This window comes from Bos taurus, chromosome 4, assembly GCF_002263795.3.
Source record: "Bos taurus isolate L1 Dominette 01449 registration number 42190680 breed Hereford chromosome 4, ARS-UCD2.0, whole genome shotgun sequence".
NCBI lineage: Eukaryota > Metazoa > Chordata > Mammalia > Artiodactyla > Bovidae > Bos > Bos taurus.
This window is the reverse complement of record NC_037331.1, coordinates 33,072,773-33,096,319: the sequence shown is the minus strand read 5'-3', so window position 1 is coordinate 33,096,319 and position 23,547 is coordinate 33,072,773. Positions and strand designations below refer to the sequence as shown.

The window sequence follows — 23,547 nt, the reverse complement described above, 5'->3', positions numbered from 1 at the left end:
ACTTTCTTTGTTTTTCATATCTGTATTTTGTTTATCTCTACTGTGATCTTAATTTGTTTTTTTGCTGGCTTTGGGTCTAGTTGGCTCTTCTTTTTCCTAATTCCTTAATGTGTGCAGTTAATTTACTGATTTGAGATTTTCTTCTTTAATATAAATATTTAGAGCCATGAATTTCCCTCTGAACAGTGCTTTTGCTTCATTCTATAAATTTTGGTAAGTTCTGTTCTGCTTTTCATTTATCTCAGTGTGTTTTCTGATATACCTTGTGATTTCTTCCCAACCAGTTGGTTAAGAGTGTGTTGTTTTATTTCTACATATATGTGAATTTTTCAGTTTTTCTTCTGTTGCTTTTTAGCTTCATCCTATTGTCATTGAAGAAGATACTTGGTATGGTTCCAGTCTTTTTAAATTTATTGAGTTATTCTGTGCCCTAATATATGGCTATCCTGGTGAATGTTCCATGTGTACTTGAAAAGAATTTATATTCTACTATTAGTGGCTTATTCTCATTCTGTCTTTTGCACACGTGCATGCTAAATTGTTTCAGTTGTGTCTGACTCTTTGTGACCCTATGGACTGTAGCCCACCAGGCTTCTCTGTCCATAGGTTTCTCCAGGCAAGAATACTGGAGTGGGTTGCCATGCCCTTCTCCAGGGGATCTTCCCAGCCGAGGGACTGAACCTGTATCTCTGCATTGCAGGTGGATGCTTTACCTTTGAGCCACTGTCTTTTGGGTGTAGTTGTTGTTCAAGGCTTGAACAGTGTTGTTCAAGGCTTCTGTTTCCTTGTTGATCTTATGTCTACATGTTTTATCCATTATTGAAAGTTCGATATTGAAGTCTGTGACTGTTGTTGTAGAGCTGTCTAGTTTTATTTTCAATTCTGTTAGAGTTTGCTTCATGTATCTTCGAACTCTCTTGTTGGGTACATACATTTTTATAGTTGTTATGTCTTGATGAGTTATATCTTTCACCAGTACATAATGTCCTGTTTGTCTCATTCAGCTTTTCACTTAAAATACAGTTTGTCTGATAATAATACTGCCACTCCAAATAGAAAAAAAAATCTGTAGCCACTCCAGCTCTTTTGGGTACCATTTTTTTCATCCTTTTATTTTTAACCTAATGTGAAGTCAGGTGGGCCTTAGGAAGCATCACTACAAACAAAGCTAGTGGAGGCGATAGAATTCCAGTTGAGCTATTTCAAATTCTAAAAGATGATGCTGTGAAAGTGCTGCACTCAATATGTCAGCACATGTGGAAAACTCAGCAGTGGTCGCAGGACTGGAAAAGGTCAGTTTTCATTCCAATCCCTAAGAGAGGCAATGCCAGAGAATGCTCAAACTACTGCACAGTTGTACTCATCTCACATGCTAGTAAAGTAATGCTCAAAATTCTCCAAGCCAGTCTTTAGCAATATGTGAACCATGAACTTCCAGATGTTCAAGCTGGATTTAGAAAAGGCACAGGAACCAGAGATCAAATTGCCAACATCCGCTGAATCATGGAAAAAGCAAGAGAGTTCCAGAAAAACATCTCTTTCTGCTTTATTGACTATGCCAAAGCCTTTGACTGTGTGGATCACAATAAACTGTGGAAAATTCAAGAGATGGGAATACCAGACCACCTGACCTGCCTCTTGAGAAACCTATATGCAGGTCAGGAAGCAACAGTCAGAACTGGACATGGAACAACAGACTGGTTCCAAATAGGAAAAGGAGTATGTCAAGGCTGTATATTTTCACCCTGCTTATTTAACTTGTATGCAGAGTACATCATGAGAAACGCTGGGCTGGAGGAAGCGCAAGCTGGAATCAAGATTGCCGGGAGAAATATCAATAACCTCACATATGCAGATGACACCACCCTTCTGGCAGAAAGTGAAGAGGAACTAAAAAAAAGCCTCTTGATGAAAGTGAAAGTGGAGAGTGAAAAAGTTGGCTTAAAGCTCAACATTCAGAAAACGAAGATCACGGCATCTAGTCCCATCGCTTCATGGAAAATAGATGGGGAAACAGTGGAAACAGTGGCTGACTTTATTTTTCTGGGCTCCAAAATCACTACAGATGGTGCCTGCAGCCATGAAATTAAAAGACGCTTACTCCTTGGAAGGAAAGTTATGACCAACCTAGATAGCATATTAAAAAGCAGAGACATTACTTTGCCAACAAAGGTCCATCTAGTCAAGGCTATGGTTTTTCCAGTGGTCATGTATGGATGTGAGAGTTGGATGAGAGAGTCCCTTGGACTGCAAGGAGATCCAACCAGTTCATCCTAAAGGTGATCAGTCCTTGGTGTTCATTGGAGGGACTGATGTTGAAGCTGAAACTCCAATACTTTGGCCACCTGATGTGGAGAGCTGACTCATTTGAAAAGACCCTGATGCTGGGAGGGATTAGGGGCAGGAAGAGAAGGGGACGACGGAGGATGAGATGGTTGGATGGCATCACCGACACAATGGACATGGGTTTGGGTGAACTCTGGGGTTGGTGATGGACAGGGAGGCCTGGCATACTGTGGTTCATGGGGTCGCAAAGAGTCAGACACGACTGAGTGACTGAACTGTTTTCATATCTAAAGCAAATCTCTTGAGGATAGTATATAGACTGTGATTTTGTTCATTTTGCCAATCTCTACCTTTGCAGAGTTTAATATATTTATATTTAAGATAATTACTGATGAGGGAGAATTCTGCCCTTTTGCTATGTATTCTGTAGGTCTTATGTGTTTTTGTTCTTCAGTTCCTTCATTCCTGCATTTTTTGGTATTTAGTTGATTTTTTTTTTTTGTAGTGTACCATTTTGATTTCCCTGTCTTTCTTGTCTCTATTTTTTAAGCTGTTTTCTTTATGGCTACCTTGGAAACTACGTTTAACATCTTAAATTTATAACAACCTAATTTGAATAATACTGGCTTAGTTTCAGTAGTATACACTGTGCTTTTGTCCATCATGATGCTGTCCTTTTTATTTTGTCACAGATTACATTTTTTTACATTGTGTGTTCATGGACATAAATTTTTATTACTATTTTATGTATTTGTCCTTTAAGTAAAAAAACTGTTAAGCATTGTTGCTCTGTCTCCCATGTTTCCTATAAACTGGTAGTTAGATTTGGAAACTTAAAAATAGTAATCAGTAAATTTTATTATTTTTTATAACAGTAAATCAAATAGTTCATCTTATTTGTTTCCTATCATATCCTGTTCAGTTGTTAGCCAACATCCATTATAAAGTTTCCTCCCTGATATTTTTACCTAATGGTTTTAGTGGCCATTGATGATCATTACCATGATCTCTATTATTTCATTACAAGTTGCTGAGTAGTGATATTTTTTCATTCATTCTTACTGCCTTTATTTTTAATTTTTTTTTAAAGGTTTTTTATGTGAGCCATTTTTAAAGTCTTTGTTGAATTTGTTACAGTATTGCTTCTGTTTTGGTTTTTTGGCCAGGAGGTATGTGGTATCCTAGCTCCCCGACCAGGAATTGAACACACACCCCCTACACTGGAAGGCAAAGTCTTACCCACTGGGCCAGGAGGGAAGTCCCTAGATTGTTACTTACACTTTCTTATTCACATTTTGAAAAGATACTATTTCAGCTCAGGGAGATAGTCTTATAGAAACATTGAACAGAGGAGGCCCAATAACTATTTGAGGGAATTTCTTGGTGGTCCAGTGGTTAAGACTTGGTGATTTCACTGCCATGGACCCAGGTTTGATCCCTGATCAGGGAACTAAGATTCCACAAGCTGTGTGGCATGACCAAAAAATAAAAAAGTGTTTGACCCCTTCTGGGGTCTCACAGAGTCGGACACAACTGAAGCGACGTGGCGGCAGCAGCAGCAGTGCCCACTTTCAGACCTTTTACTCTAATTCCATTTTATTGCTTTGACTGAATTCCTATCACCAGGAAAGAGAGCTTTGTACTGAAAATTGTTATATCATTTATATCATTCTCCAACCCAGGAAAATAGTCATCATCCTTGGGCAGCAGTTCCCAACCTTACTGGCACCAGGGATTGGTTTTGTGGAAGACAGATTTTCCATGGGGAGGCAGGGGGAGAGTTTCAACATGATTTAAGCACATTACATTTATCGTGCACTTTATTTCCAATATTACATCAGCTCCACCTCAGGTCATCAGGCATTGGATCCCAGAGGTTTGAGGACCCCTACCCTAGGGAACTTATTAAATAATGCTTTTACTTAATTTTACAGTCATTTGAGCTCTGTATGAGGGAACTAAAGGCCAAGCACACTGTATTCTCTATTGCCATGTAACGAATTACCCAATATCTTAGTAGCTGGGAACAACAAACACTTCCTTGTCATCTCGCATTTTCTGTCTGTCAGGAAGCCAGGTGCAGCTTAGCTGGATGCCTCTGACCTCATTGCTATAGTCAGGGTGTCAGCCAGTGCCGTGTCCCCACCTGAAGGCACTCCTGCAAGAGGATCTGTGTCTAGACTCAAGTGGTTGTTAGTAAGGTGCCTTTCCTCCCAAGCTCTAGTTTAGAGGCCTCTCTACAGGGCAGCCCCCAGCATGGCAGCAGGCTTTCCTCAGAGTGAGGAAGTGAAAGCGCATGAGAGAGCTCACTTTGTAACCTGATTTCAGAAGTGACTTCAAACTGCTTTTGTCCTGTTCTTTTTGTTAGAAAGAAGACACCAAGGCCATCCTACACACAGCGTGAGGGGTTATACCAGGGCATTAGGAGCAGGAGGCAGGGACCACTGGACGCATCTTAGAGGCCACCTACCACAGACACCAAAGCATACAACCTGACGGCAGGCACGCCTTTGAAACATATGTTATACTAGGCCTGAGTAGTTTTTGCTCTTGGCTGTTGAAAATAGCCTCTTGTTATTGAAAATCTCAATTGCAGTGTATATCATAGAACTTAATCTCTGACCAAAGCCAGCTTTACTAGTTAAACTCTTTGTAGTAACATTATAGTGTTTTCTTTCTCATAATACATTCTCTTTCATTTTTCTTTTTTCTCATAGTCCTGGTTGCTGCTATGAAACAGCTATGACAAGATTATTTTATCATGGCCGTACAGAGACTGTGCGACCATGTACAGTAGAAGCAGTCAATTGGTGCCAATCCATGCAGAATCCTTCTACCAGTGTGAGTATTCAAAAAGAAAAAAAATTAAGATAAGTTGTCTGTTCTAAAGGAAACATGACCCTTGAATAACTAACTTCTTCAAATCCCTGAATCAGTGAAATATTTTCAAACATTTTTTTCCTGGAAACTGTCAAACATTTCTTCATTTGCCAGTGAAGTATGCCCTTGGAGAGAATAAGAAACAGGGAAGACCCGATAAGCCCATTTGTGTCATCTTCGAGGCAAAATAATTTCCCACACCTTGAGTATTTCACTACTGTTGATCTGCCTTTAGATAATACTCATACAATGCAGACTGTTCCCAAACGCCTTTACAAGGAAACTTTTCTTGATGTGGTTGAACGTTTTTGAAATGAGATTTTTTTTTTAATATTAGAACCAATATAGCTTTATATGTTTTGTTTTGTTTTATACTTACTTTTAAGCATTTACCACAAAAGGGTGGTATGTTCCCACTGCTGTTTTGGTATTGCATTTGCTTCTTTAGTCTTGATAGACATAGTTATAGTTATATATTGTTGTGTAGTCACTGTTGTGTCCAACTCTTTGCGACGCCATGGATTGTACCCCACCAGGCTCCTCTGTCCCTGGGATTTCTCAGACAAGAATAATGGAGTGGGTGACCATTTCCTTCTCCAGGGGATATTCCTGACCCAGGGATCGAACCCCTGTCTCCTGCATTGCAGGCGGATTCTTTACCACTGAGCCACCAGGAAAGCACCTAGTTATATATGTGTTACCTTATTTTAATTTCATGGAGCTGCTTAATTATCTTTTTTGTACAACTATGCTTTCGTTTTGCAATCATAATTGCTTTTGTCTTTATACTTGTTAATATCACTTTAGTGCTACCCACAAGTTCCTATTTTCTTGTTCTGGAAAGGAAATAAGTTTCGGAGCATATAGGAAGGAAAAGGCAGTGGAAGAGGGTAAGGGTTGGGAGGAGGGATAGATTGGAAGTGGGGAATTGACATGAACACACTGATATATTTTAAATGGATAACCGACTAGGACCTACTGTAAAGCATAGAGAAGTCTGCTCAGTATTCTGAGCATAATAACCTAAATGAGAAAAGAATCTGCAAAAGGATGGATAAATGTATATGTAGAACTGAATCACTTGATGTGCACCTGCAACTAACACCACATTGTTAATCAACTGTACCCCAATATAAAACATATTTTTTTAAAAAAGGCAATAGAAGTGCAGAAAACGACACAAAAATTATGTGTCTTAAGGTCTTTCTTGAAATCTTTCTTTTTTCTCTTCTGAATTACCCAAATTCTAATTACTTTGAGCTCAGGTTTTTCCGTTTGGTTTCTGTACAGTTTGTTATTAAAGTATCTCTTGATTTTTAATACAGCTTCTTGAGCGGAAGCACATGATGTTAGAAGCTTTTGCAAAACATAATAAAATGATGAAAGATTGTTCAACTGGAAAAGGTACTTACACTGGAATTATTGTCACTCAAAAAAAAAAAATTCTCTTGTGCAGGAAACTCTTATCTAACTTCAAGTTTGGGGTTCTATTGCAGGATTTGACCGTCATCTCTTAGGCCTCTCACTCATAGCAAAGGAGGAAGGCCTCCCTGTTCCAGAACTCTTCACAGACCCCCTCTTCTCCAGGAGGTAACATAAAGTGGTGTCTTGTCACCTCAGCAGTTCTTCTTCCTGGATGTTAAAAGCTTTTCAGAAACAAGCCTCTGTAAGCCTAGTAAAATATCCTTTCTTTGTGCTGTGCAGTGGAGGAGGTGGAAACTTTGTTCTCTCAACCAGTCTGGTTGGTTATTTAAGAGTCCAGGGCGTGATGGTTCCCATGGTGCACAATGGCTATGGATTCTTCTATCATATCAGAGATGACAGGTAAGGCTGCTCTTTTTTATTCTTACTGTGCTCATTTTCGTTTTTTGAATGTCTTCCCTCCACTATGATTCTGATGTTATCATCTGTCACTTGCTCCATGGGCAGTTATTTTTTACCACTTAGGTGTTTGATGCATAATTAGTCTCTCTTTCCTGCTTTTGAGACTTTGTGAAATCAGTCCTTGAGGTGTTTTGTGCACAACACCATTTCAAGATTGACTCGGTGACCATGTCATCATCATCCTCCAAAATCAGTACACATATTACAGTACACTTGTTCTACCTCAGGTATTTGATGCTAAGTTCAGGTAAAAACTGATGGTCTATACATATGTGGTGGTTAGTACAGTCATAGACAATAGCAATGATACCAAGACAAGAGACAAGGTAAATTAACTTATATTCAGAAAAGGATGGTTTACCCTGTCAGATGCATTTCATTTTTATTGTATGGGGTTTGACTTAAATTTTTGGAAAGAGTGAGAAAGAAAATACTAAAACCTGGCAAGAGAAAGAGCGGTGGAGAACAAGATAATTAAGAATTGACAAAGACTTGGAAAGTCCCTGTTCATAGCATCTGGCTGTCTCTTTTGTAAGAGCTTGGGTCAGGGAATTAACATAACGAGGCTACATTTAGCACTGTGTGAATAAGAAGAGAGCAGGCTTAGAGGCATTTCAGGTGGAATGTGAAAAATGGAAGTAATGGTTTGTCTGACATGTTTCACTTTCTGAAATACTGTTTCTCTACTTTTCCTTTTTTAAAGAATTTAGTCAGTATTATTTTTTTCAAAATTTTATTATCTGCCTCCATGTCAAGCGTGGTTTGTGTATACCCGAGGTGCTTGTGTTTGTTGACATCTAAGTCTTAGATGGCATATTCCCATAGTCATATTTGCAGTTTCTATACATTAATTTATAAATTAATGATAAAGTTTAAACATAGATCTTATTATCCTTTTTTGTAATAGTCAGAAGTCAAAAATCATCATCACATACAGAGAAACCTGAAGATTGTAACATATTTCCTGGCAAGTTGTGGATCTCACCTTGCATGCAGGGTTAAGAGTTCAGGCCATATATGCCTCAGGTCTTTGACTTTTTGAAAAAATACATTTTTCATGATCCTGGGACGGAACTTCCATTCACTCATTCAGGAAATATTTAGTGAGAACTTATAATGTGCCGAAGATTGTTTTGTGTGCTCAGGACACAAGACAGAGGAGATCCCCTCTCTTGTAGACTGTAGTTTTTACATGGGAAATAGGAACAAAAGGAAACAAATAAATAGGGTGACTGCAAATAATGATGAATATTATTGAGTCAGTGTGGTCATAGAAACAAGCTGGCAGGGAGACAGAGCACTGCTTTTGTAGTGTGTGGTCAGGGGACGTGTCTGAGGAGGGCTGATGAGGCTGAGATGTCGAGGGTGTGAAGGAGTTCATCAAATGAATTGCTAGGAGGACAGCCCTCCAGCATCTGTCCCCTGCTCGCTCTGCAGCAGGTCCTCCGTGCTCTTCTTGCTTTCGCTTTTCCTTCCCTGCAGAACATTCTCTGCGCAGCAGCCCTGATGGCCAAATGGAACCCAGGTCATACTCTCCTACTCAGAACCCTCCGAGGGCTTTTCCTTTCAGTCACACGAGATCCAGAGTCCTCCTGAGAGACCTCATGATCTTGCTCTCATCTGCCTCTCTGACCTTGTCTCCTGCAGTGCTTCTGATTGCCTCCACTCCAGCCACAAAGGCTACCTTGTACCTGCCAGGAAAGCACTATCCTCGAGGCCCTCACAGTTGTGATTTCCTCCTTTTAGTAGTCTCTTCCCTGCAGTATGTGCAAAGGTAACCCCCTTATTTCAAAGGCTCTCATCAGAGAGACCTTCCCTGACCATCTAAAATAGCAGTCCCCCTTCTCCACACACACTTGTTGTATTTTAACATTTATAACCACCCAGTCTGTGTGTGTGTGTGTGTGTGTGTGTGTGTGTGTGTGTTATCTATCTTTACTTCCTAGAATATAAGCCTGCAAGAACATGATTTTTAATTTTTTTGAATCTCCAGCTCAACACATTGTGCTCATTCCTATTTCCCAGTGACTTTGTTGTTTAATAGAAGCACACAAATCTGAGGATAGGGAAGAGCTTGGAATATTAAGGGGCAGTATGGCTATACATTAACAATTGAGTGGGAAGTTAGTAGAAAAAGAGATAGAAGAGGGGGAGACCAGAGCTAAAACTGGTAGGAAGGGCAGTGTTCTCAACCCTAGTGCATCTGAGAATTACCTGAAGAGCTTTAGAAGCGGTATTCCTGAAGGTACTGATTTGGTTGGGGTGCTCCATTGATGTAGGGCCTTGTAACATGGTAAAGAGTTTGGATTTCCTCCAAAAAGTAACGGGAAGCATTTTACCAATTTTAAGTATTAAAGTTAAACTTGTTGTATTTACATTTGAGAAGGACCCTTGGCTGTTATATGCAGAATAAATTAGGTAGATAGTAATATGAACAAGAATGAGATGAAAGAAATCAGGAAGCATGGATGGTATGTATGTTGAACAAGGCAGTTGATACTGAAGGTGGAGAGCATGGAGAGGTTTGAGAGATGTTTTGGAGGTAGAACCAGTAAGACTTACTGATGGATTACTGATTCCAATGGTGGCATTTACTGGGATGGAGAAAATTAGAGAGGAAATGGGCATGTTAGTGTAGAAGTAATAATTTCGTTTTGTACATGATCACTTCAAAATTTCTGCTAATACAGGAATTATAATTTGTATTTATATACAAGATAATATGCCAGTAGGCAGTTGGATATATGAGTTTGGAGCTCAGAAAACAAGTCAGAGCTCAAGGTGTACTCAATTTCTGAGTCATTACTGTGTATATACCCCAAATACATGGAAATTCTCTGAAAGGAATTTTTCATTCATTGTTAAGCTTGAAAATGTACGACCTAGAGAAAGTTAGTTTATTTTTGAAATAGCATTTTATTTTATGTGTACTTCATGCTCATTGTTAAAAATATTTTGTAAAATATGGAAAAATATAAGAACAAATTTAACGTTTCTGTTATAAGACATGACATATCTTTCTAATGTATAATGTGCATTGATTATAGCGTATACTTTTTTATAAATGTAGATCATATTATAATTATTTTTTTGTGAATTGCATTCTCAATATTATTTCAGCCATTTCTCAGTGCCATTAAATATGCTTTGAGGTATTTTTGGTTGAGTAATATTTAGTCTTGTTGTTTAGTCACTAAATTGTGTCTGACTCTCTGTGACCCAATGGACTGCAGCACGCCAGGTTTCCCTGTCCTTCACTATCTCCCAGAGTTTGCTCAAATTCATGTCTTTGAGTCAGTGATGCCATGCAACCATCTCATCCTCTGCCGCCCTCTTCTTTTGCCCTCAATCTTTCCCAGCATCAGTGTCTTTTCCAGTGATTTGGCTTTCCGCATCAGGTGTCCAAAGTATTGGAACTTCAGTATCAATCTTTCCAATGAATACTCAGGGTTGATTTCCTTCAGGATTGACTGGTTTGATTTCCTTGCAGTCCATGGGACTCTCAAGAGTCTTTTCCAGCACAGTTGGAAAGCATCAACCTTCTTTATGGTCCAATTCTCACATCTGTACATGACTACAGGAAAACCCACAGATTTGGCTATACAGACCTTTGTCAGAAAAGTGATGTCTCTGCTTTTGAATATACTGTCTAGGTTTGCCATAGCTTTCCTTCCAAGGAGCAAGCAAGTATCTTTTACTTTCATGGCTCCAGTCACTGTCTGCAGTGATTTTGGAGCCCAGGAAAAGAAAATCTGTCACTGTTTCTACTTTTTCCCCTTCTGCTTGCCGTGAAGTGATGGGACTGGATGCTATGATCTTAGTTTTTTGAATATTGAGTTTTAAGCCAGCTTTATCACTGTCCTCTTTCACCTTCATCAAGAGGCTCTTTAGTTTTTGGCCATTAGAGTGATGTCATCTGCGTATCTGAGGTTTAGTCTTATGGATTTCCATAATTAAACCACTTCCCTACTATCTTCAGTTTTTCTCATTACAAATAATAATATGATAATTAGTGTTCCTTATTTTATCACATCATTGCCAACTTTAAGCATTATAAAGCAGTCTATACAAATTTTTATAGGAAAATATAACTTAACCTGAATTCATATGAAGCAGAACATTTTCTCTTTGTTTATTGGCATCTGTGTATATTCTTTGGTGAATTGTGCATGTAGGAATGATTATTCTTTCTATAGTTTAAAAATATAACTGAATTTTTAAAAAAATTTAACACATAAATAGAAATTGTTACTCTTTGTGAAGAAATACTTAGCTTTTGCTAAATATTTGAGAGGTGTATGTACAGTATAGCTAGAAAAGGCCTACTGATCATGAATCACTAGTGAAAGCAAGGCAGGACTTTCTGTAGGTTCCTGTATATCTTTCAGCAAATGTAATCCACTCAAACATTGGTTTCATTATTATATACTGGGCCAGAACATGTTTTTATGTCATTCTGCTTAATCTAAAGTACATGTCAAAGATAACTACTTTCCTGTCTTAATTTTCAGTGATGTGAAAATCGCATGGTCATCCACAGACTTATATTATACAATATTTTGATTTTAACTTGAGCATAATGCATGTTTTGGTGTAGAAAATTTGTGTGTCTGTAAAGGGGAAAGCTAGTTACAAGAAAATTAATTAGTAACCACGTTTCTGCTCTGAGCCCTCGAAGAGCCAGGCTTTCTTCCTATTTAATTCAGCTTCCTGGGGCCACCTTTATCAGCTACTGCATAGGGGATTTCTTCACCAGGAGCTTCTAGAAGAACATAGTGTGGAGGGCATATCTTGGCTTCGAGAGAGTTTCTCTGGCTTTTCTAGAAACAGCCTTTCTCTCCTCTTACCCTTCTTTTTCTATTTTATTATTTTTGTTTACTCTCTTCAAATATTCTTTAAAAATAGTTCAAGTTTTATTGCAGACAGTGGCATGAATTCATTTAACTCATCCCATTTGTGGCATGTTAGAAAGGTCTTTATAGGAAAAGGTGAGTTTATTTAGCACACTAAGACCTAACTCCAGAGCACCCTTGAGCTCTGCCTAGTTTCTTGTCCCCTTTTGTCCTTACTTAGGCTCTAGTTAGAAGGTAAATTAGGAGTTGTGCTATATGGAAGAATGTGGCTTTACTTTCTATTGTGTCAGGCTACATTTACCCACAGTGAGCAAGCAATCCTGTTTCATACACGAATAGCCAGGTGGAACAAACGTCATGGCTTTCTTCACTGTCACCACTTGGAGCCTTTTCCTGTTGACATTGTGTTGTATTTAATCATTTATTATTTGTACTTTGCAGGTTTGTTGTGTCCTGTTCAGCCTGGAAATCATGTCCAGAGACTGATGCAGAGAAGCTAGTTCAGCAGGTTTTTCATGCTTTCTGTGATATGATGCAACTGATGGAAATGCCTCATCTCTAGAGACTAACCATTTATTAAGCACTTACCAAAATATATAATTGGGTGCCAGGAGTGGGTGGTATTGTGAGACAGGAAGGGATGTTAACTGAAGGAAACTTGTTAAATGTAGAGATCAGTAGAATCATGCTCTCAAAATTTATCCTGACATAGAAAGTAGAAATATTTTTAAGCTTCCTCTGATGCAGCAATACAAATTACAATATGACTATAGAACTATGCATAGTTTAAGATCAGCCTCAACAATGCCAATCTACAGATTTTAACAGTGCAAATCTAACTCTCAGATATCTTTGTTGGTACCTAAGTAGGTAATAAGTCTTCTTTCTGGACATCATCGTAGAGTCCATCTTTCAAGCACTTTAATATTTTCTAGTTGCCAAAGGATATGAAATACATGATTGGATGCTAACTTCCCTGAAATCAGTGGTTCCACATTCACCACAGGGATACAAGCCTACTATGTTTGGGAAAGACCACTACAATTTAATCTAAAAGCTTATGTTGGACAGAATTAGGTTGTAGTAAGGAGGTTTACACCCTCTGACACATACGAAAAACCACCGCAAATTTATTATATCCTTACATTGAATTGCCCAAAGTTTGTTTGGGTTTTTCCATAGCATTTCCATAGTTTTTCTTACAGAAAAACCCAAATGAACTTTCTGGCCAACCCAATAATTAGTTTTGTGAACATGAACTTAATTTATATTTAAACTTAATGACTTTACAAGGATTGAATACTAAATCAGATTCTCAGGATTTCTTTTTCCTTTATCCAGTTTTGTAGTTTTTACCCTCAGGAAATAAAATTTTCAAAATCATATAGCTTCTTGTTTTGTGTTTGAGTGATTCATTCCTCTGTGGCCTTCTACTTTCTGATCAGTTGCATATTTGTTGTCTAATAAATCCCCCCAGAACTTCCTGTCTTAAAACAGGTGGTCATCTCATGATGTGTCAGTGGATTGAGCCCACTCGCACGGCTGTGCTGCTGTCTTGCCTGAGTTACAGCGCCGCCCGTACCAGGTAGGCGGATGAGGCTGGAAAGCCTGAGACAGCCTCACGCCTGCCTGAGGCCATAGTGGCTGGGACTTGTCTGCATGGTGTTTGATCATTCATGATTCTAGCCTGGACTTCCGAACTGGGCAGTGGAAATGTTCTAGTAGGGAAGGGTAGAAGTTGAAAAACCTCTTGAGGCCTAGGCTCTGAAGTCACGTTGAAGTCATATGATGTCCCTTTTGTGTGCACTTGGCTGGAACGAGTTACCAGAGCAGCCCAGGATCAAGTGGAGGAGGGAAAAGGTTTTACCTCACAGTAAGAGGAGCAGCAAAGTAATTTGTAAATGATTTGGTAAATGTACATGAGTGGGCACAAGAGGGCATGGTTTATTGGGGGCCATTTTGTAGCAACCTACCACAAATATTACAATACATTTAGTGCACTGGTTGTAGAATATATATCCTTTTTTGGTTACATTTTCATAGGTTCTGGTTTTGATGACTGGTTGCCATTGTTATTCCTTTGTGAAAACATTCAGAGTTGGCCTCTATGGCATTTGATGTATCCAGGGAGGCCTGGCGTGCTGCGATTCATGGGGTCGCAAAGAGTCGGACACGACTGAGCGACTGAACTGAACTGAACTGAACTAAGAGTTAATATAGACTACAAAGATGAAATCTGAGTCAAGACCTTTATACTCACTAGTACAAGTGTTGACTTGATTGTCAGCACACACAGAATCATTTGGGTTTTTTTTTTTCTTTTAAAAAAAATATTTAATTGGGGGAAAGTGGCTTTATAATGTGTTGGTTTCTGCAGTACAACAATGTGAAATGTCATAAGTCGTAAGTCATTAATGTCATAAGTATACATATATCATGTCATATGTATAATGTCATAAATAATAATGTCATAAATAATGTCATAAATGTCATAAGTATACATATATCATTTCCCTCTTGAGCTGCCCTTCTCTCCCCACATAGTGGTTGTACCAATTTACATTTTCACCAACAGTATAGGAAGGTTCCCTTTTCTCTACACCCTTTCCACTATTTGTTATTTGTAGAGTTCTTAATGGCCATTCTGACTGATGTGAGGTGACACTTCATTGTAGTTTTGATTTGCATTTCTCTAATAATTAGCAATGTTGAGCATCTTTTCATATGCCTGTTGGTGATCTGTATGTCTTCTTTGGAGAAATGTTTAGAACTTCTGGCCATTTTTTGATTGGGTTGTTTGTTTACCAAGTTGTAGAGCTGTACATTTTGGAAATCAGTCCCTAGTTGTTCACATCATTTGCATATATTTTCTCCCATTCTGTAAAAGCTTGTAAATTTGATTAGGTCCATTTGTTTATTTTTGTTATTACTTCTGTTGCCTCGGGAAACTGACCTAGAAAACACTAGTATGGGGACTTCCCGAGTGGTGCAGTGGCTAAGACTCCATGCTCCCAATACAGGGGAGCCCAGGCTCAATCCCTGGTTGAGGAACTAGATCCCACATGCTGCAACTAAAAAGATCCTGCATTGCCGCAGTGAGGATAGAAGATCCCATTGCCACAACTAAGACTTGGTGCAGCCAAATTAAAAAAAAAAATGGTATGAATTATGTCAGAATGTTTTGCCTATGATCCCTTCTAGGGAGTCTCATGGTGTAATGTTTATGTTTGTCTTTAAGCCACTTTATCTTCACTTAGAGTGTGAGGGAGAATTCTGACTTCATTGGTTTACATGAAGCTGTCCAGCTTTCCCAGTACCACTTGCTGAAAGAGATTGTCTTTTCTTCATTGTATATTCTTGCTTTGTTTGTCAAAGATTAATTGACTGTAGGTGTGTGGTTTTACTTCTAGGCTGTCTGTCCTGTTCCATTGACCCATATGTCTGTTTTTGTGCCAATGGTTAGGCCTCCTGCTTTGTTCTTTTCCTGAAGGAAAAGAATTGCTTTGGCAATTCTGTGTCTCTTATGGTTCCATAAGTATTTTAGGATTATTTTAGTTCTGTGGAAAATGTCATGAATAATTTGATAGGGATCGGATTACATCTTCAATGTATAGTTTTATATACCTAAACTTTTTACTTTCTTTTTTTATTTGTATATAGTTGATTTACAATGTTCCAGATATACAGCAAAGTGAGTCCATTATTTTCATGTCTATTTTTCAGATTCTTTTCCATTATAGATTATTTCAAGATATAGAATATTGTTCCCTGTGCTATACAGTAGGTCCTCGATGTTTATTTTTATATATAGTAGTGTGTTTCTGTGGAGAAGGAAATGGCAACCCACTCCAGTGTTCTTGCCTGGAGAATCCCAGGGATGGCAGAGCCTGGTGGGCTGCCGTCTGTGGGGTCGCACAGAGTCAGACACGACTAAAGTGACTTAGCAGCAGCTGCAGTGTGTTGCTGTTGATCCCAGATTCCAAATTTATCCCTCTTCCCCTTTCACTATGTCTGGGTCTTTTCCTGTTTTGTAAATAAGTTCATTTGTATCATTTTTTTTAGATTCCATATATAAGTGATAATATATGGTATTTGTCTGAGAAACAGTAAGATAATGACTGATTTTATTAAGATAGTCTCTAGGTCCATCTATGATGCTGCAAATGGTGTTACTTTTTTTTATGGTGAGTAATATTCTCTCCATACATTTTTGGTAACTCATAGCCAGGCTGTTTTCATACTGCATCAAGCCAGATGTTACTTTTAACAACTAAATGTCAAAAGCTGTAATAGACAACCCCAAATTGGATGTTCCAAGTTCGAATAAGATATACCTATGTTTTATGGTGACTTATAAAAGAAGTCTCTAAGTCAGAAAAACTTGCCGGAATTTATTTTTAAGATACACTATAACAAGAGTTCATCAGTTCTGTGTCCCAGCCTGGACACTGACCATGGTGAAATAGATGCCTTTCTGTGCCAGCAGCTGCTGGTGTGTGCCGTGCTCCCTGACTCTGCCATTCTCAATCACCACTATCAAGTCTGCGTTCTGGATGGTGGACAGCCGGTGAGCGATCACGATGCAGGTGCGGCCTTCTCGGGCTTTGTCCAGGGCTTCTTGGACAATCTATTAATAAATCAGAACAGAAGCCTTACCTTAAAAATTAGAGAAACAAGTTTTAAAAGTAAAGGAAATCCAAATATTTTACCATCTATACAAAAGAAAGTTACCTTTCATTTCTTATGTCATCTTTGAATTTTTAGCTTTATGTATTGAGTTTTACATAGTCCGTCTTGCATATAGTTATGTTCTTTATAATAAAAATGTATTCTCTAAATAATCTTCACAATCTTTAAATTTTCTAACCAGTCACAAAATAATTTAAACTAACTGCTTCAATTTTGAATGTTTTATTTCCCAGTTTTTCCATTATTAATATGCTATGGCATTCAAACAAAAAGTGCAATAAAAGTACTTTTTTGTGTATAAAATTTAATCATTTTAGAAAATTTGGAAAATTCTGGAAGGAAGGGGTGAAATAAAAATATTTTACCTCAAAATAACTGCTGTCTACATTTGTTTCCTTTTTTTTTGTGCTTACCCCTCTTTTAAAATTTTTATTGAAATATAGTTTACAATGGTGTGTTAGTTTCATGTATGCAGCAAAGTGATTCAGTTACTATATCCTTTTTTATATTTTCCATTATAGATAATTACAAAATGTTGAATAAAATGCCTATACTATATAGTAGGTTCTTGGTTATCTGTTTTATATATAGTAGCATATATATTTTAAAATCAAACTCCTAATTTATCCCTCCCCTCTTTGATAACCATAAGTTTTTTTTCTGAGTCTTTGTTTTGTAAATAAGTTCTTTTGTATTGTTTTTAGCTTCCACATTTGCATGATTTAATGGTATTTCTTTCTCTGACTGACTTAGTATGGTGACCTCTAGGTCCCTCCATGTTGCTGCAAATAGCATTATTTCATTCCTTTTATGCTTTATTAGTCCATTGTTCATATGTACACATCTTTATCCATTCCTCTGTCCATGGACATTTAGGTGCTTCCATATCTTTGCTATTGTAAACAGTGCTGCAAAGAACACTGGGGTGCATATATCCTTTCAAACCAAGTTTTTTCCCAGATATATGCCCAGGAGTGGGACTGCTGGATTATATGCTAACTTTCCTTTTAGTTTTCTGAGGAACCTCTATACTGTTCTCCATTGTGGCTGTCTGAGTTTACATTCACCACCAGTGTGGGAGGGTTCCTTTTTTTCCACACCCTCTCCAGCATTTATTATTTGTAGACTTTTTGATGATAGCCATTCTGACTGGTATGAGGTGATACCTCACTGTAGATTTGATTTGCATTTCTCTAATAATTAGTGATGTTGAACATCTTTTCATATGTTTGTTAACCATCTGTATGTCTTCTTTGAACAATATCTAGGACTTCTGTCCATTTTTTTGGCCAGAGTTCTTTAAAAATATTGAGCTGTTTGTGTTTATTTTTTTCATGATTGACTACACGAAAAAGTTTTGTTTTATAAATTAAGTGGGGTGTGAAGTGGGAAGCCATACCTTCTCACTTTCAGTATCCAGTGCTGACGTGGCTTCATCCAGCAGTAGGATGCGGGGGTGTCGGATGAGGGCTCGGGCAATAGCAATCCTCTGTTTCTGTCCCCCGGAAAGCTGAGTCCCCTTATCTCCCACTCTTGTTTCATATTTCTGCAAGTTAGCCATTAATAGAGTTAGTAAAGTTCTAGTTTAGAAAAATCCTAATAGTATATTGAATAAACTTTTACTTCTTAACACTTGACAGTTCTAATTATAGGAAAAAATAATAGGAAATAATAATAAAGTTTCTATAACAACCACGACGTTGTGCATTTACTTTTTTTTAATGTGACGTTCATTTTCAAAATCAAACTAGAATGTTAATGATCTTAGTTTTCATTTCATTTCATATCCTGCAACAAATTGTCCAAATCCTATCATTATCTGAACATCAGTTCCCTTCTCCAGGAGATCTTCCCAACCCAGGGATTGAAGTCTCTTGCATTGCATGGGCTTCCCTGGTGGCTCAACAGTAAAAAAAAAAATCTGCCTGTAATGCAACAGACCTGGGTTCCATCCTGAGGTCCGAAGATCCCCTGGAGCAGGGAATGGCTACCCACTCCAATATTCTTGCCTGGAGAATTCCATGGACAGAGGAGCTTGGTGGGCTACAACCCAAATGGTCACAAAGAGTCGAACACAACAGAGCAACTAACACTTTCTTTTACTCCTGCATTGCAGGCAGATTCTTTACCATCTGAGCCACCAGGGAAGCCTCATCTGCTGTCACTGGAGTCCTAAAATGGTTACATGTCAATGTTCAACATTATTAATTTAAAATATTCACATGACCCACACAGAGCCTAATTTATTCTTTTTTAAATTCATTCATTCACTTAAATATTTACTGACTACCTGTTATGGTAGAACTGTGGGAAGTATAAATATGAATCTGCCTCTGTTCTTACCCTTAAGGAATTTGTAATCAAGAGAAAAAAATACATACATAGCACGCAATATAAGATTAATTTACTTGTAACAGAAAATTGTGTCACTGAATTCTTAGCTTAGTTTTCAAATTCGTATTGATTTCACTGCAATTTGGCTATAGTCACAGCAGCTAAAGTAAAGTGAAGTCGCTCAGTCGTGTCTGACTCTTGCAACCCCATGGACTGTAGCTTACCAGGCTCCTCTGTCCATGGGATTTTCCAGGCAAGAGTACTGGAGTGGGCTGCTGTTTCCTTCTCCAAGGGATCTTCCCAACCCAGGGATCAAAGCCAGGTTTCCCGCATTGCAGACAGGCACTTTACCATCTGAGCCACCAGGGAATCCCCAAGGTTGTGTTGCCTGCCCGTCGGGGACTCAAACCCCAGTCTCCTGTGCAACAAGCGGGGATACTCACCACTATACTAATGAGGATGGCAGCTAATGAGGATATATACTATATATATCTATATATAATATATATACACTATATACTAATGAGGATAGAAGCTAAATGAGGTAATAAATAGGGAGTGTTGGGGACTGGAAATTGGAGAGTACAGATCCTCTCCAAAGAAATAAAGCACTAAAGAAAAACAGTCTTATGACAAAATTAACTCAAAGTGGATAGTGAAAACTAAATTGTAAAACCATGAATTTAGAAAATAGTGGATAAAATCTTTAGGACCAAGGCCTAGACAAAGAGTTCTCAGACTTGACATCAAAAGCACAATCTGTAAAATGAAATAAAGGATGAACTGGGACCTCATCAAAATTAAAAACTTAAGCTTTGCAAAAGACCCTGTTGAAAGGATGAAAAAAAAACTACAAACTGGGAGAAAATATTTGGAAACTACATTTCCAACAAAGGACTTACTAGTAAGTAGAACATAAAAATCTGTCAACACTCAACAGTAAAAAACAATCCAATTAGAAAATAGGCATTTTTACATGAAATACATGAAAAGACATTTCATCACAGAGGAAATATAGATGGCAAATAACTATATAAAAAATGTTCAACATCCTCTGCCATTAGGAAATGCAAATTAAAATCACAATAAGATATCACTGTGTACCTATCAGGATGGTTAAAAAAAAGTTGCAACAGCAAATGCTGGCAAAGATTCAAAGAAACTATATCCCTCATCCCTGCTGGTGGGAATGTGAAATGGCAACACCACTTCAGAAAACTGTTTAGCCATTTCTTATAAAATTAAACAACCAATCACCATATGGTCTAGCAGTTATACTCCTGGGCATTTATCCCAGAGAAATAAAATTCAGGTTCACACTAAAACTTGTACACAAATACTTATCGCAGCTTTACTCTAAAAAACCCAACTGGAAACAATCTCAATATGCTTCAATAGGTGACTAGTTTAAAAAGCTGCAGGTCATACAGTAGCTCTAGTTTAAGGAACCACCATACTGTTCATAGTGGTTGCACCAATTTACGTTTCCACCAACAGTTATAGGAGCATTCTCTCTTCTCTGCAAAACAGAAATAGAGTTACAGATGTAGAAAACAAACATGCTTACCAGGGAGGAATGGGGAGGAGGATGTTAAATTAGGAGACTGGGATTGACAGATGCACTCCACTATATATGTAAAAGAGAGAACTAATTATGACCTACTGTACAGCACATGGAACTCTGCTCAATACTCTGTAATGGCCTCTATGGGAAAAGAATCTGAAAGTTGGGTGTATGTGGAGACACACATATACATAATGTACAATCATATATATATATATGATTCACTTTGTGTATACCTGAAACTAACACAACACTGTAAACCAACTATACTCCAATAAAAAATTTTAAAAGGCCATCCAGACCATATATCCATCTGATTCAGTAATAAAAAGGCATGAACTACAGTCCATACCCAAGAGCTTCAGGGATTTACAGCTGAGTGAAAATGCTAATCTCATGTGGTTATATAACATTCTGAAAGTATGACACAAATGGAGAACAGTTATTTGTTGCCAGGGGTTGTGGGGAGAGAGAGTAAGAAGGAGGGGAGTGTCTACAGAAAGGTAACATGAGGAATCTGTGGTGATGAAAACGTTCCATATCCTGACTGGAGCAGTGGATGTGAGTCTACACAGGCAATAAAAGTGAAGAGAACTATGTGTACAAATGCATACAAGCAAAACCAGCAAATTCTGAATAAGGTCAGTGGGCTGTATCAAATTAGTATCATGGTTGCAATACTCTATCACTTTTGCAAGATGTCATTGGAGAAAACTAGGTCAAAGGTACATATGATCTCCATATTCCTTACAACTGCATGTGAATCTGTGATTACCTCGAAATAAAATGTTTCATTAAAAAAGTGCCATAAGGGACAAAGCAAACAGCTTTAGTCCAAATGCAGCCCATAGCAAACAGTTTGAGGTGACTTAACAATTGCCTCACTTGCTTTCCATGACATTGGTACAAGATAAACACCACAACTAATATTTCCATTTACCAATAAGGAAACTTGGTATCATGGACTTCAGTGTGTAGTCCAAGGCCACAGTGCTAGTACAGAGGCCAACTCTGGGACCTGCTGGAGGAGGAACACAGTGTGCAGTTGATTCCGCTCATCCAGGAAGTCACCAGCTCACTTACGTGGGGCAAGGTCTCAATGAAAGGATGGATGTTGGCTGCTTTGGCTGCGCTCACAATTTCAGGCATGGTTACAGGCCGGCTGTTGTCCCCATAGGCAATGTTGTCGGCAATGCTGCAGTCAAACAGGACGGGCTCCTGCAACACGATTCCAAGTTGGGCTCTGAGCCACTGGACGTTGAGCTTCTTTGCTTCGTGACCATCTAGAAGCTGAAAACCAGACCCCACAAACTGTAAGAAGGACTTCAACAACAGCAACAAAAAAACTGAGCAGTATGTTACTAAGAGACTGTGGCACATGGACATCGGCAGCTTGTGAAATACCAAGCCTCACCGCCTGTAAGCTCTTACACAGTAAGAGCCTGTAAGGCCCACACAGCCAACAAAAAGATTTTTTTTTTACGGCAACTCAGCCATCCCTTTCTTATTCTACCTCAGAAAACGGTAGCACATTTGGCCCTGTCTTTCCACATTACTCTCTCTGTTCCTGTCTGCCTTCATCTAGGCAAGTGTACCATCCTTTGCCTTCACCACAATATTGTAAAGTAATTAGCCTCCAATTAAAATTACAGTGAAGATTGCTCAGTAGTGTCCGACTCTTTGCGACCCCATGGACTGTAGCCTACCACGCTCCTCTTTCCATGGGATTTTCCAGGCAATAGTACTGGAGTGGATTGCCATTTCCTTCTCCAGGGACCTTCCTGACCCAGGGATTGAACCCTGGTCTCCCACATTGTAGACAGACGCTTAACCGTCTGAGCCAATTAATTAAAAAAAAAAAAGAAGCAAGCAATGCAGTGTCCTACTTCTGTCTGCTGTCGCCTGATCAGCTCTGACCTTTCACCTTGACACTGTGCCCCTTCTCCAGGCACACCAGGAAGAAAAGCAGATCAGTAGCAGGGCCCCACATTCTGAAAGCTGCTATCTCCTGTCTTACCCACCTCACCTCTCTTTCCCCTGAGAACTAGCAGTCTTCACCTACCCTAACTGTTGGCTAAGATGGCAAAGAATCTGCCTGCCAATGCAGGAGACTGGAGTTCAATCCCTGGGTCGAGAAGATCCCCTGGAGAAGGGAATGGGAACCCACTCCAGTATTCTTTCCTGGAAAATTCTACAGACAGAAGAATCTGGTGGGCTACAGTCCATGGGGTCACAGAGTTGGACAGGACTGACTAACTGACACATAGGACAAGAGCTCAGCTGAAAGTGGACAAGCTCAAGAGTAGGATCTTTATCTTTGGTGGTGGTTTTATTTTCGGGTTTGTTGGAAGCAGGATGCCTGATGCTTTTAGAGGAGCCTTGTGATGTGCTAAGTGAGGAAACAGCTTCCACAGTGCAAAGGACACGGTGAAGAAATACACGAGTCCAACTAGTCTTGGCCTTTTAAGAAAGAAATCCCCACTGGAGGATTAGCACAGCATATCTGCAGAGCACTGTTGAGCTGGTTTGCCCATATTCATATCTTCACAGTAATTATAATAGTGGAAACGTAAGATTTTCCCCCAAAGAAACAACTCAAGAAGATTTAACGTTCTGGTGACTGTCTACACGGGTTGGCTCCCTGGGCCAGATCGGTGGGTACCATCCCAAGGTAATGGGAGATGCACGCATTATTGGTAAGAGCCACACTTCCGCTCGAAGAGGGCCAGGGGCTAGACACCAACAACATCAATGCTAAAAGCCAAATATTAGAGGCCTGGAGGTAAGGATCAAAGAGAGCCTCAAATTCAGGGTTAGAGAGATAGCCAAGCAGAAGGGAGGGGAGGGAGTCTGGGAATCTGCTTAGAACTCTGGCAGGAGTGTGTGGTTACCTTTATAACCCAGGAAGCGAATGTATGTTCACGCAGAGGGGATCCGGCTGGTGCAAAGGGCCCAGGGTGGGGTAGAGATCAACTTCATACTCAGTCCTTTCTGAACTCCACTCAGTTCCAGATACTCTACCCATATATTTGTCTGACTGTGGGCACCAGTTTGGGA

The 23,547-nt window shown here is 38.9% G+C and overlaps 2 protein-coding genes across 7 annotated transcripts in view; one reads left to right on the top strand and one right to left on the bottom strand.

Moving 5' to 3' along the window:
* CROT (carnitine O-octanoyltransferase) overlaps nucleotides 1–13,288 on the top strand; it is a 61,374-nt gene extending 48,086 nt beyond the window's left edge. For 2 of the 3 annotated variants that reach the window (XM_024990439.2, XM_024990440.2), the window contains exons 14-18: nucleotides 5,004–5,127; nucleotides 6,492–6,570; nucleotides 6,663–6,756; nucleotides 6,871–6,990; nucleotides 12,345–13,288. In XM_024990439.2, the coding sequence (XP_024846207.1) occupies nucleotides 5,004–5,127; nucleotides 6,492–6,570; nucleotides 6,663–6,756; nucleotides 6,871–6,990; nucleotides 12,345–12,465 (538 nt within the window). In that variant the 3' untranslated portion in view covers nucleotides 12,466–13,288. 3 annotated transcript variants of the gene reach the window in all.
* A 2,986-nt stretch (nucleotides 13,289–16,274) lies between these two features.
* ABCB4 (ATP binding cassette subfamily B member 4) overlaps nucleotides 16,275–23,547 on the bottom strand; it is a 72,845-nt gene continuing 65,572 nt past the window's right edge. For all 4 annotated transcript variants that reach the window (XM_010804130.3, XM_059885832.1, XM_010804131.4 and 1 more), the window contains 3 exons: nucleotides 21,574–21,780; nucleotides 17,992–18,138; nucleotides 16,275–16,530 (listed from right to left, as the gene is read on the bottom strand). In XM_010804130.3, coding sequence (XP_010802432.1) covers nucleotides 16,327–16,530; nucleotides 17,992–18,138; nucleotides 21,574–21,780 — 558 coding nt within the window. In that variant the 3' untranslated portion in view covers nucleotides 16,275–16,326. The remainder of the gene's footprint in view (nucleotides 16,531–17,991; nucleotides 18,139–21,573; nucleotides 21,781–23,547) is intronic.